This window comes from Mytilus trossulus, chromosome 3, assembly GCF_036588685.1.
Source record: "Mytilus trossulus isolate FHL-02 chromosome 3, PNRI_Mtr1.1.1.hap1, whole genome shotgun sequence".
NCBI lineage: Eukaryota > Metazoa > Mollusca > Bivalvia > Mytilida > Mytilidae > Mytilus > Mytilus trossulus.
Window position 1 is genome coordinate 39,511,931 of NC_086375.1, and position 14,702 is coordinate 39,526,632.

General features: G+C 31.5%; 1 protein-coding gene across 1 annotated transcript; it reads right to left on the bottom strand.

Annotated features, from left to right (window-relative positions):
* Positions 1-1,855: 1,855 nt before the first annotated feature.
* LOC134711450 (uncharacterized) lies at positions 1,856-8,563 on the bottom strand. Its single transcript, XM_063572043.1, has 4 exons — positions 7,758-8,563; positions 6,878-6,914; positions 6,117-6,179; positions 1,856-4,747 (listed from the first exon to the last, which is right to left on the bottom strand). The coding sequence occupies exons 1-4, from the start codon at positions 8,403-8,405 to the stop codon at positions 4,359-4,361; spliced, it is 1,137 nt and encodes a 378-aa protein (XP_063428113.1). The 5' UTR covers positions 8,406-8,563; the 3' UTR covers positions 1,856-4,358.
* Positions 8,564-14,702: the final 6,139 nt, after the last annotated feature.

Consider the following 14,702-nt stretch of genomic DNA (forward strand, 5'->3'; position numbering starts at 1 on the left):
CAAGTCTACAAAAACAACAATCCAACAGACAAATTACAAAATACTACAGACTGGGCAATACGAAGCGAATCTGGGATGAACTCAGCATGATCCGGGAGTAAAGGGATCCTGTTCTACTAGAGGTATCCGTCGATTACCTCACTACAAATGATTAAACAATACGGCAAAGGAAGATTGCCGTAACGATAACTTATCTATTATATCCGTGGTCATCTCTCCCACAGGTATATTGTAACGCGTCCCTCAAGTTCTCATAGTTTCCAGAAAACTTATGAAGAGTCGACTTAAACTTACCAAGACTAAAATCTACGGTTTAGAAACTTCCTTCATTGGTAAAACTCTCAAACAAAACTCACGTTGCTGTACTTATAACACTTTTTTCGTTTATTGTTCGTACAAAAATCAGACCGTTAGTTTTCTCATTCTGATATATGTTTTACAGTTGTGATTTTAGGACCTTTTATATATTTTACTATACGGTATGGGTGTTTCTTATTGTTAAAAGTCGTACTGTGACTTATACAGTTGTCAACTTCTCCTTTTGTACGTCATTTTGTTTCTTCTGTAAGAGTGTTCACTTGTCTAATTGGCAACCATACCACATCTTCTTATTTTTATAGTGAAATTTGAACACAAAATCCGTTCATATTCTTTTCCTTCAACTTATTTGTATTTTACAGTAAAGCCAGCAAAAATCTTAGAAACAGCGCACACTTCTAATCATTTTCGAGAAAAAAATTCCTCGCTACAATAGTTTTTACTGGACTGGTATTAAAATTGATTTCGTTGTCAGTAAATTAAAATCAAACTTTATATTATTGTAACATAAAAATGCACATGTACGGATGGATCTACAATCTGTCGATGACTCTGTCTTGACTTTCCACAAGGTGACTGTAGATGACGTCTTTACACTAACTCCATTGATGTTTGATATGTACTGATTGAAAAATTCACTCTTATAGGTGTATGGTTTTTTATTAGTTTTTATTGGCTTTGAACTAGCTGTCAGTAACTGCGTGTACTACTCTCAGATCTGTACTTAGTGTCTTTTGTTGTTGGGATGTACAAGTACCCGGCCACGTTTACCGTGTAGTTTTGATGGATGTATTTCTGTTTGTATTCATCTAATACGTTAAGCCTTTCCCAACTGATGTTAATATAGTTTGTTCTTATGTTGTACTGTTACACCACTGTACCATGTTTGGGAACGTTAGTGCCTTCAAACTAGTTTAGTCCCACCTGTGCCTGTACCAAATAAGGAACCTGTTGTTGAGTGGTTGTTCTGTTTTGCTGCTTCTTAAATTTGCTTATCGTTTATATTTTTGCACAGTTTGTTCGTATGTTGTTTCGTTGCACCATTTCATTTTTTTATATAAAAAAGGCCGTTAGTTTTCTCGTTTGAATTGTTTACATTGTCATATCGGGGCCTTTTATAGCTGACTATGCGGTATGGGCTTTGTTCATTGTTGAAGGCCGTACGGTGACTTATAGTTGTTAATGTCTTTGTTATTTTGGTCTCTTGTGCAGAGTTGTCTCATTGGCAGTCATACCACATCTTTTACTTTTGTACATCTACATTTAAGGTATGAACATACACCTGGTGTTTAGTAGTTTTAGTTTGTTGATTTGGTCCATACGTGATTCTCGGTTTTTTTTTAATATAGATTAGATCGTTGGTTTTCCCGTTTGAATGGTTTTACACTAGTCATTTGTGGTGCCATTTAAAGCTAGCTAACTTTCACTTATAATGCTTTACTTTTACAATTGTGACTAGGATGGAGGGTTGTCATTGGCACTCATACCACATCTTCTTATATTTATGGACATTCACAACAATAATCAATAGACTCGCTTAAAATTATTATTTTTTTTTATTTCATATATCAATAAAATATAAAATAAACAAATTCAATAAATGATTTTCAAAAACTATGACATTTTCTACAAATGCATATATCCTTTATATTATGTCAACTGGCTTTGTTTGATATAATTCGAAGGCTCACATCTGAATGTTTAACGAACGTATGCACTTGTGAATTAAAGCTCTATTCTTTGAAATAATGAAAATGCTCTTTTTATGGTTACAAAATTATGATGTATCTTTGAGCTACATATCATTATCATACAACCCTTTTAGTGTAATGAGTATGATAAACTAATAAAATTAACCTTGTAATATTATACATGATATTAAGGTTGATTTATTAATTGTTTGTTTAACGTCCAGTGACAAATATTTCATGCATATTCTAGACGAGATGGTATTAAGTTGATGTAATATATACGATTGCATATTTTAACATCATAATCAATATCTTACTTTATAAAATAAACCAACAATTGTATAAACGCTTTAAAATGTTTTCTTTATAATATTTTGATTACAATTTGCATAGATAAAAAGTGATCTCAATCTTGACACACATGAAGATTAAGGTGCAAATATTTTCAAGCCAGTATAAATAATAACTCATTTAACATTGAATCTTTAAGGGGTTTTAAGAATAAAACAATATAACATTTTCTGATGTTTACGTAACTTATAAAATAATGAAGTCCAAATATAGCAATGAACTCATATTATAGGTTAAGCAAAATTCAATGAAATAGAATATACATATAAGGAAATTTATTTTTATTTTTTTAAGAAAAGAAAAGGCAGGAAATTGTTGAAACAATTTTGATAGTTGTCATTGAAATAAATAGAAAAAAGGAAATAACCGAGCACATTTACTCTTAACAAAACGAATTACATAAAATTTCAGGATAATATATAACTTCCTTAATTTTATATGTTTATTAATAAATGAAAATGCATGCAAATGAATAGCATTTTTGTTTAAACTCTGACAGAAAATTTCAATAAAAATCTTTCAACAATTTGAGATCCGAGATGGCAACTGCATGTGTACACCCCAGTTCAATATTAAAAATTTACAAGCAAATATAACAAAAATGAAACAAACTATTTACACATATATAAAAAAAAAAAAAAAAAAAAAACTTGGAGCATAAAATAATTTAAACAGACAATTTAATGAGGCAATACTAGTACATGCAGTATGGTATTTTCAATGCTGATTCAGTTTTGGCGAGTATTAAAATGGAATCGTTGTCCATAACAACACACTAATTATATCACAGATAATATCATGGCATCTACATGTTGGAAGAACATATAAATATACATATACAGACAAATACAAATATGAAATTATTACAATATCTTCTGTGAGAAACGATGAACAAAAAACATTCTTCACAGAATGCAGTTTTTTTGTTGTTTTTTTTTTTTTAGATATAAAAAATCCACTATAGAATGTTGTAAACTGGTTAAATAAAAAAAAGAATGTTCCTTGAGACAAAATGAGCAATCGTGTACTTGGAAGACTTCTTAATCATTCATTTATTTCTGCTTAGTTCTTATGATCATGATTGTCAAGCACATACCTAACACAATAAGCCTAAATGCTTTTGATAACGTGTTTTAAATGCAGAGATTATAAATATTCATAAAACTTGGTTAAAATGAGTATTTTTAGTAGTTTCATATGTGTAATCATTTCAACGATCAGTTAGAAATGTGGTGTATTATAATCATGACATAAGTTATCTTCGCGTATATGAAATTTTGTAACCAGATGCATGGACTTTTAATAAATAAAATTCACATGCCCATTGGAGCTGACATTGCAATTACACTTTCAAGTTTATAATATGGGCGTACCTATATTGCTTTGAAAATATTCAAGCAAGAGGGGGAAATAATAACAAAAGTACAATTAACTGTTACAACACACACAAAGAAAAATGAAGAAAAAAACATCAATTTATTTTTTTGAATAAAACAGTATTAATTTAACATTATTAATATGAATTAAGCGAATTTGCAACATTAGAAACCTGTTTAAATCATAAAGGTCGTCCTACCAAAATATTTTTTTTTAAAATATGTGCTTAGGTTCCGTTTCTTTCTATACTTTCTTGCCTCAAAATGCTCAAAATATTAAATTCATTTCATTATTACTTACTAGGCGAAAATCATGATAAACACATTGACACATTTTAATTGTCAACTTAAAATATGTAACTGTTTAGACAAATATCAATCATTGAGGATGAAGAGGACAGTAAATTAACTGAGGACATTTTACAGGAATAGCATTTTTCAAAGGCCGTTTTCATTTATCCCAATTAAGCACCTATACACATGGGGAAAACTTGTCTGGATCTATGAATGGCATGTCAATAAGTAACAAGTACTATTTGTAACAATGTTATTGAGTTCGTATTGAAAACAAAAAACAAAATACTAAACACTATATTATTACAATAAATACAGTAAAACGTTTTTAAGATTTGTGCAACTGAACAATTTGCATTTTGTTTAAAATCACATTGCGTTCCAATAAGTCTAAATTTGTGGATGTTGCGCGTATGATTGTTCCTTTATTCAGGTTTATAGTTTTATGAATTTCAAATGGGTCTCCAACATTGGGAAGGAGAGTTATTTTACGACATTCGTCATCTTGGTAATTGTCATTTTGGAATTTCAGACAAGCCATAAACCGGTAGTAAGTACCTGTTGTTTCGGATCTTGGCGCACGTGTTGTCAGTGTCATTGTCATCATGTACAGACCAGATTCGTTGATTACGATCTCCGTATTTGCAGTTTTCCTCAAATTCAAAAATGATGGGTTGTTTGAAGATTCTGCAGACAACATTCTAAAACCCAGGGATTCTAAAGAGAAAACATAATCATGAGTAATCGAAAGATCCGCGGTTTTTTCCAGTGGTAATCAAAACATATCATCTATTCTTCAATTCAACTTTTTCTAAACTATCAATATGAATGTAACATAATAATAATCATGTTCATGCAAAAATGGCTAATGACCTATCATAACATACCTCGACTAGTAGCTTTTAATTATATTATTCACTTTCGCTTTAAAGTTTTTATAGTATATTAAGATCACAGAGATCACAAATTTTATTCAGAGGAGATCACTTCTAACCTCTCATTAAATCTGTCAGAATCTGTCAGGAAAACTGTTCTATGATAGTATGTATAACTGTCATCCTAGCTGACACCTTTTAGACAGTTCTAGCTAGAGCAGTTCTAACCTAGAACTGATTTGGTCAGTTCTACTTAAAACCGATTTAGACAGTTCTACCTAGATCTGATCCCGACAGTTCTATCGTAGGTTTTAGACAGTTCTATTCAGAACTGACCAAGTTTTACCACTAGAACAGTTCTACGACTAGAACATTTCTACGACTAGAACATTTCTACGATAAGAACTGATTAGGTCAGTTCTACGACTAGCATTGATTTAGTCAGTGCTATCCATAGAACAGTTTTAAGAACTCTTTCTCTTAAATAAAAATCACGTGATATAAATAAGTCAAAAGAATATACAATATTTTTTTTTAATTTTCATCACAGCACTGTTTTAACATTTCAGTGACTTCATTTAGAACTGTTCTACAATCCTGACAGATTTCTTCAGTTCTACGGCTAGAACAGTTTAGACAGTTCTGCTGACAGTTCTACGGTTAGAACTGATTTGGTCAGTTCTGCTGACAGTTCTTCGACTAGAACTGATTCGGGCAGTTCTACCTAGTACAGTTTTAGACAGTTCTAGTAACTAGAACACTTTTAGACAGTTCTACCTAGAACTGATTCTGGCAGGTCTACCTAGAACTGATTCTGGCAGGTCTACCTAGAACTGATTCTGACAGTTTTACTTAGAACAGATCTAGGGTAGAACTGTTTAAAAAATTCTATGACAGATTATTCTGACAGTTCTAATGAGGGGTAAGAAGTTATCTTCACTGTACATATATATACACCAGTTAATACGTCATAAATTTACACTCTCGTTTTTAAGAAAATTTATCATGTTGATACTGTTGTATTTTTAAAAATTGTCTCAGTCGATGATTTTGTTGTCCAAAATTAAGTAAACTTTTTGTAATGTGATATCTTTATCTATCTAGAAAATACCTTTTAAAGAGATTAATTGTGACATGCACATATTATATCATACTATCAATTTACATAAGATTTTTTTAATATGTAAATATCACGATAAGAAATAACTAACCTCCTTCTGATCGGTCTACATCTATACTAATTTCTTGGAACTGCACTCGGTGGCTCTCTGTTTCTAAAACAAAAAAGATTTAATTGAGTACAACATATGAAGGGGCATACTAGATAAAGAAAATCTCTTTTGAGTTCAACAGATAAAGGGAATCTCTTCTGAGTACAACAGATGAAGGGGCATACTAGATAAAGGAAATCTCTTCTGAGTACAACAGATAAAGGGAATCTCTTCTGAGTACAACAGATGAAGGGGCATACTAGATAAAGGAAATCTCTTCTGAGTACAACAGATACTGAGTACAACAGATGAAGGGGCATACTAGATAAAGGGAATCTCTTCTGAGTACAACAGATGAAAGAAATCTTTTCTGAGTACAACGGATAAAGAGAATCTTTTCATATACATTTACATATTTCTTAAGATTTGATGTTTGTTTGATGAGTAAGAAGTTGTTGTGTTTTTGTTGAAAAAATATATTATAACAAACATATTCTCAGTATTGCCTAGACAAATTACCTGGAATTCCGAAAGCAATTGTTTCAATTTTGGGATAAACAATTCTACGAAATGTCATTGTCAAACTATTATTTTTAAAGACAATAGTAATTATAATGTCCGTAGTTGAGTTATGTAAATGTTCGTATGGGGTTCAGTATCGGGAGACACGCAATGAACGAAAACATATTAAACAAAGTTGAAACTAAGTGTATACGTGATTCCATAATTAGGAGGGGGTTATATGTATTTCTTTAAATTACCTTTTCCTTCTTCTATCTCTGCAGTAACTGGTGATGCCTGTTAAAAATATAACAATTTTCAGTATTGACATATTTTTTCATGCAAATAATATGTACATGATGTATGAGAAGAATGTTTTTTTTAATTTTCTGATTAAAAATATATTTGAGCTAAATAATTATTATATTGATGTTTTGGGAGGCGACTTTTTCTCCAAAACAAGCGTTAAATTGCTTCCTATAAACAACTGTTAGAAGACTTTGACCGATTTCTTCATAACAATTAAAAGTGGTAGAAGATTTTAAATAATTGCTTCTTACCAAGTGTTAAATATGTCACTGACACTAAAATAACGACAAGGTAATAAATACAAATAACTTGTATGGTGACTTATAACAACTGACAAGGTTGTTTTGACTGTGAAACAATACACCATGAATGAAATGTTTGTTAACAAATTATTATCTGTTGTTGTTCAATAAATCAGTGCATGTATTACATGTTCCTTGCTGTGCTGTTTTTGTTTTGTATTTTGCGTTTATTTATATAATATATCGTTTGTTAACTTAAGAGAACATAATAAGTCTAGACACGAAGATATCTTTTGGTTGTTTGTGTCTCATAGTGGTTTTTTTTTTGCATTTCTATAACGTATAAACTGATAAAATTGTAAAATACACAATTAAAGTTGATATAACAATAATATGTACATCTAATACACATGATACATAATAAATATCTTACATCAAAAGTCAAGAAAATACGATTTCTATTGAACCAAATGTCCTTAATCTTCAATTCTATCATATGACTGGCTTTGATATCTTGTTTTATGTGAATATTTTTTGTATCAATATGTAAGCTTCATACTAGTTAGTGTGCATTAAAAATAACACATACCTTAACTTCAGAGCTTCTCAGTTTGGCATCTTTTCCCACACAACACATTTTGTAGTCTTCTTTGTATGTAATGATATCTTCGGCTTTGACAATATCACAGGAATAACAAAACAAAACGCCATGATTGTTGTTTGGATTCTGTTTTTGTTGAACATGACTATACACAGCAAAAGACAATGCTCCAGCAGCTAATAAGAAAATAAAGAATCCACAACTACAGATTGCTATCCAATGTTGCCGCCTTTGCTTTTTCTTTTTTTGTCTTTGTCTTATTTTGATTTGTTTATCGTCTGTGAGTGATGTTTCTTCGTCGTCTGGTGTTTCTGGTGGTCGTAGGTCAATACCTTCATCAGAACCACAGCCACAGGCACCATTTTTGGCAAAATGTACACTTTTTGTTCCATTTTCTGAACGTCCTTTACTCGTTTCTAGTGTATGTGGTTTATGTGGCTTTGTACCATCGACATCATCTGACAAATCTTCAACACAGTCCTCAACTTTCTGAACATTACTTCTCTGTCGAACAAACGTAGGTCTTGCAGATGTCGGTTGGATATTTTCGCGACCCATTGACTCATTTACTGGTTTCACTGTTTCGTCTTGATGGTAACCATTTATCGGCGATGGCATTTTTGAATTATCAATCATGAAAAATACATTTTTCGTCAAAATATTGCCGTGGTAACTTTTAAACTGCTGACATGTTGTGAAATGAATGTCCTATATAAATGTGGGAATTCCGTTAAATTTCCTGTGACGCATAAGTAAATAAATATAGAAACCGGATATAAGTATGACCTTTTACCTGTACATTGTATATATACAGTAAGTGTATTACTGTTGTGTTGAAGACTGGGGCGCCCAAGAGGAAATAATAAACTAAATTAATCGCGAGATCGTACATTCAATTGCATAAGGTTATAAAATGATTAATGGAATGAAATAATTTACATAGTGTGGATTTTTCTTATTCCCTTTTAATATTTGTCAGGGGCGGATCCAGCCATTTTAAAAGGGGGGTTCCAACTAAATGTCCCTATTCAAATTCATTGATCTGCCAAAAAAAGGGGGGTTCCAACCCCCGGACCCCCCCCCCCCCCCCCCTTGGATCCACGTCTGTTTGTTTCATAAGAAGTATAATAACTAATACCGTACTATAACGTTATGGACAAGATCAGAGCCTAATATTAACACTACATGTGTTTTATATAACTATTATATTAAATCGTATAACAATTAAATACTATATATATTACTTCATATATTTTCATATAAGTATCCTTAAATTGTATTTATTCAATAAATTTTGCATGAAATCATTGATTCAAGCACGTATTATATATATACTTGCTAAATATTAACCGTATGTACGCCCGGTTCACTGTCAATTTGTCGTATCTAATTTTTTGAAAAATATCGATTTTAGTTGAAATGATAGGACTTTTTTAGACAGGGAACTCACTTTTGTCCAATAACTTTTGAACACATATCGACACATTATTTAAATTCGTCTCAATACAGGTTACAAAAAAAGACAAGAATCAAGATTGAAACAGATCAATTTATTTTAACATAAATTATATGTATCATAACTGTCAGCAACAATATATTTTTAATACATGTAAAATTGTAAAATATAAAAAAGAAGATGTGGTATGATTGCCAATGAGACAACCATCCACAAAAGACCAAAATGACACAGACATTAAGTTAACAACTATAGATCACCGTACGGCCTTCAACAATGAGCAAATCCCATACCGCACAGTGAGCTATACAAGGCCCGATAAGACAATGTAAAACAATTCCAACGAGAAAACTAATGGCCCTATTTATGTAAAAAATGAACGAAAAACAAATATGTAACACATAAACAAACGACATCCACTGAATTTACAGGCTCCTGACTTGGGACAGGCACATACTTAAATAATGTGGCGGAGTTAAACATGTTAGCGGGATCCCAACCCTCCCCTAACCTGGGACAGTGGTATAACAGTACAACATAAGAACGAACTATAAAAATCAGTTGAAAAAGGCTTAACTCATCAGATGGATAAATATAAGTGGACGTGGTATGTATTAAAAGTATGAATTAGATGGTCCGAGACCACAATTGTGGTCCCTTGATTTTCGTTTCCTTGATTTTCGTATACATGTAAAATTATAATAGTATGTACTAGATGGTCCGAGACCACAATTGTCGTCCCTTGAAAATTATCATAATGTATACTTTCGTTTTGCAGTGATTCAGTGTAGACATTCTTACACTGGCATAGTTTTATATGTATTTGAATGAGACAGCTGAGAACTCATTTCTATAGTAGCAATATTGAGTTCTAGAATACACCTACCGATACCAAATTGATCCGATACGATATTCCACAGCATGAGTTTCCTATAGCGACTTCTTTTTAAAAAAAAGTTGATGTTTTTAAGAAAAGCATAGAACCATGATAGGTCCCTATTTGTGAAGTTGAAGTTATCTATCATTCTAATTTTACAGACGCCATCATTAGCTGATTGACCGTTATGGAATATATGTGTCACAGATGACCACGGATAAATTTCAATTGGCGTAACTACAATCCTGTCCTCTTTTCCTCTATTGTGGCTTCAACGAATGCGACGTACGTGTATCACCGGATGAATGTACGACGATGAATACGACGGATGCCATATATGATCAGGAACTTCATGAGCACACAAGTGCAACCCCGGTTGGCGGGGTTCCTGATGCCTTTCGTCAGTTTTACTTAGACTTAGGAGTTTTAAATGCTCCTTAGTTTCTCTGATCATAATGGTATTTCGAAAAATCAAAATGCACGGTCAATATGTCGATCTTGGAAAAGGAAATCATCGTAAGGAGTAATGTGAACGCTATTGAGACCTTGGAGTCAAAATTCCTGTGAACCTGGTGAACTAACATACAAAGCACCCAGTACACCAACTCATTCAATAACAAATTTTAAAAAAATGGTACAGAAGATTTTATATTTTTTTCCAATTAATTGAAGTAACAAGGAGTATATTAAGACATTATTTTCGACAAAAATTACGCACTTTTTAATAACATTTATCATCTTAATATAAATGATATGTGTTATTGTTGAGCAGACATCATGACATCAATCACCGGCTGAGCCGAAACAGAAAAAATATTACATTCAAATAACTCTTGTCATAAGAGAGATAACCCAACTTTAATACGTGACATGATTAAGAAATAATTCCTTCATGTCATGTTCTATGCTCATTTTAACATGGGTAGGCATTATATTTGTCGATATTTTACACTGAGCGTTAGCGAGGTGTAAAATGTGGTCAAATATAATGCCTACCCATGTTAAAATGAGCATAGAGCATGACACGAAGGAATTATTTCGATTCTAACATGACAAATACAATATATTTAAACGTCGAAGCGTATGAAAATACCTGTAAGAATGTTTGGCTGTTCCCGTTTCCTCCCCGAGGAGTCTGTATATTACATTTCATATTTAATAAGTTTAAAAACTACGAGCAGGATAAATATATGTTGTTTGATAAAAATATATAATAAAAGTTTATGTTAGCTTCTAAATTGTAAATATTTAAAAGGATATATACGATGGAAATACCGTTAATATAAAAAGTCCGTGCGCATGTGTCAAACATATTTTTTGTGCTCATTAGAACACGGCTTTGTTAACAAAGCGTAATAAGGACGTCATATTAGAATTAAGAAATAATTCCTTCTTGTCATGCTCTATGCTCATTTTAACATGGGTAGGCATTATATTTGTCGATATTTTACACTGAGCGTTAGCGAGGTGTAAAATGTGGTCAAATATAATGCCTACCCATGTTAAAATGAGCATAGAGCATGACACGAAGGAATTATTTCGATTCTAATAGGACAAATACAGTATTTTTATAGGTCGAAGCGTACGAAAATACCGTAAAAATGATTGGCTTTTCCCGTTTCCTCCCCGAGGAGTTTGTGCATTACATTTCTTATTTGATAAGTTGAAAAACTATGAGCAAGGTACATATATGGTGTTTTATAAAATAATATAATAAAAATGTATGCTAGCTGCTTAAATGTATACATTTTAAAGAATAGCGATGAAAATAACGTTAATATACACAAAAAGTTCGTGCGCATGTGTCAAACATATTTTTTATGCTCATTAGAACACGGCTTTGTTTACAAAGCGTAATAAGGACGTCATATTAGAATACACAATAAAATATATGAAAATAGTACAAAGTACTAGCATCTATTAAAAGAATATTTATTTTTTTCCAAATTACAGGTTCACAAAAGAGCCTTTGAATTTGATAAAATGATTGAATTAATTTGTTAAAAAAATAAGACATTACAACTTAACGTAAATATCACCATAAGGCTTGGATAGAAACAGAGCAAAAAATATATGAAAAGATAAACCAAAGAAACTGTGATCGTATATGTAACTATAAAAATGTTGGAACACTATATATACCTTCTGATAAACGATCATTTGATTCGATTTTTCTTATGCACCTGTTAACCAAATAATTACAATTGGTCCCTCCTCCTTTTCCCTTTCAAAACAGTAACAAACAATAACAAAACAAACAAAAAATAGTGGTGGTACAATTAAAAATTGTAACGTTCGGTGGCAAACTAACATTTCATTAATTTTCAGGACATGAACAAATTAACAATGAATTGTATAGTTATAGCAGAGACATATAATACATTGTATTATATGTCTCTGGTTATAGGAACTCACGGTAATTTATATATGTCGGACTGACACTGGAAAATGAGGATATGGCGGATAGTGACATAAACTTTGCTTTGCAAAAGGTCACCTACAGACCCCTAAAAACATAACCATTGGGTGTTCAGTAGACATCATGACATCATACGGTCGTAACAGACAAAAAAGAATTCATTCAACTTAAAAAGAGCGATAACCAACTTTAATTTGTAATACCTGCCATGATACACAATGATAAAATATAACTTACGAAGAGAAGAGAAGAATAGCATCTGGTAATACTATAGAATATTTTATGTTTCCAAATTACAGGAAAAATTAATTGAGTAAAAATTGAGACATTCCAATTTAATATTAATATCACCGTCCAAAAGTCTGTCAGAAACAGACGCAGCCTTAATACAAGAACAACTAAATTGAAGAAAAAACTGAAATCGTTTATGTCACTAGTAAAATGCAATGTAACTCAATAGACCCTTAATATAATGCCTTGTAATAAACGATCATTTGATTATTCGATTTTTCTTATGTACCTGTTTACCAATTGCTGTTGAAGACCCCCCTTTTTCCCCCTTTCCAAAATAACAAAAGCCGATGATAACAAATAAACAAAAACGGTGTGCAATTAAATGTTGCTCGTGGAATTCTGGTCACGAAATATATTGCAAACTCTGAGTAAGAAAAGGATAAATAATGTGTCGATCTTTACATTTAGACTTATTACTAAGAAATTCTTCTTGAAATCGTGTTTTTCCTTCAGGAAATTGCCCGAAAATCGTTCTCCGTTTTTCAGTCCTTTGAGGTAAGTGCCGAAATTTTGTCTTAGTTTAAAAATAATCTTATATTTGTTATAAAAATATAACTTACCAGCACATTTCTTCCATTTCCAAACCATTCTTCGAAGCCGGTTTTTATACACCTCAAATCCCATGCCTGATAAAACGGCGCCGGAAATTGTGTCCCCGGCCACTCTAACCTTTTCCTATAATGGTTGGGTTTCGTCTGTTGTGTTGGGAAAATGACATTTTTGTGTGTAAATGTTTGCCTAGTATTCTCGAGACTTTCGGCAGTGAACAGTGACTGGGCTTTTCCTGATGGCTTTTCCGACGTATACTAGACTGATTCATTCGATCATATATTATATATATATATATATTTCTGATAGTTTTCCCCATCGTATATGTTAATGTTAATTCAAAGGCAGTAAATACAGCTGTATTAGCTGAATTGGGAATGTACCCTATTGGTATACAGGCCCTTAAGTCTTCTATAGGATTTTGGTTACATATTTTTAAAGTCAAATGAAAATGAGTCTTTATTATATAATGTTTATAAAGCTAACAAGCAGTTAAATGATGGATTTGCTTCAAAAGTTAAAATGCTACTTTCAAAATTAAATTTCACTCATGTTTGGGAAAATTCTCTAAAAAACGATTACTATTAGCCGTCGTGAAGAAGCTCAATGAAAATTACATTATATTTTGGAAAAATTGTCTCTTTAATGATGATAATTCAATAAATGGAAATAAACTAAGAACCTACAGAAAATTTTAAAGTTAAGTATGAACTAGAAAAGTACCTTTTATTGAATTTAGATAAAATGTTACAAAAAATTATGCTAAAATAAGAATAAGTAATAGTATGTTGGCTGTTGAACGTGGAAGATACAACAAAACAGCTCTAGAAAATAGAATATGTCCTTTATGCCATAAAGAGTTGGAAGATGAATTTCATTTCATCATTACATGTTCAGAAATTAATAAAACTAGGATCAAAATGTTTAATGAAATTTCTAATATTGTCCCCTGTTTTAATTCCATGAGTGAAGAAAATAAATTTGATTTTATATTTTCCTGCGAAGAATGTGATATATTACTTATCATTGTTAACTACATAAGTGAAATGTATAATGAGAGAAACAATTATAATGTCAATATATGAACTGTGTAATTTATATTATAACATATTTTTTCATACATAAGCATAATATTTTAGTACATAACTTTAAAGAGGAGGCATGCTGTCAAAAATAGTATTATAATTAATACTATTAATCTATGTTTTTGTTTTTCTTTCAATGCTACATGTTTGTAGTGTAACTGCTTCTACTTCTACTTCTACCATATAGTGACCGCCTTCAACAAATTGAAGATTATGTCACAGGAGGAAACTTACAACAAGACATAGATTGAAA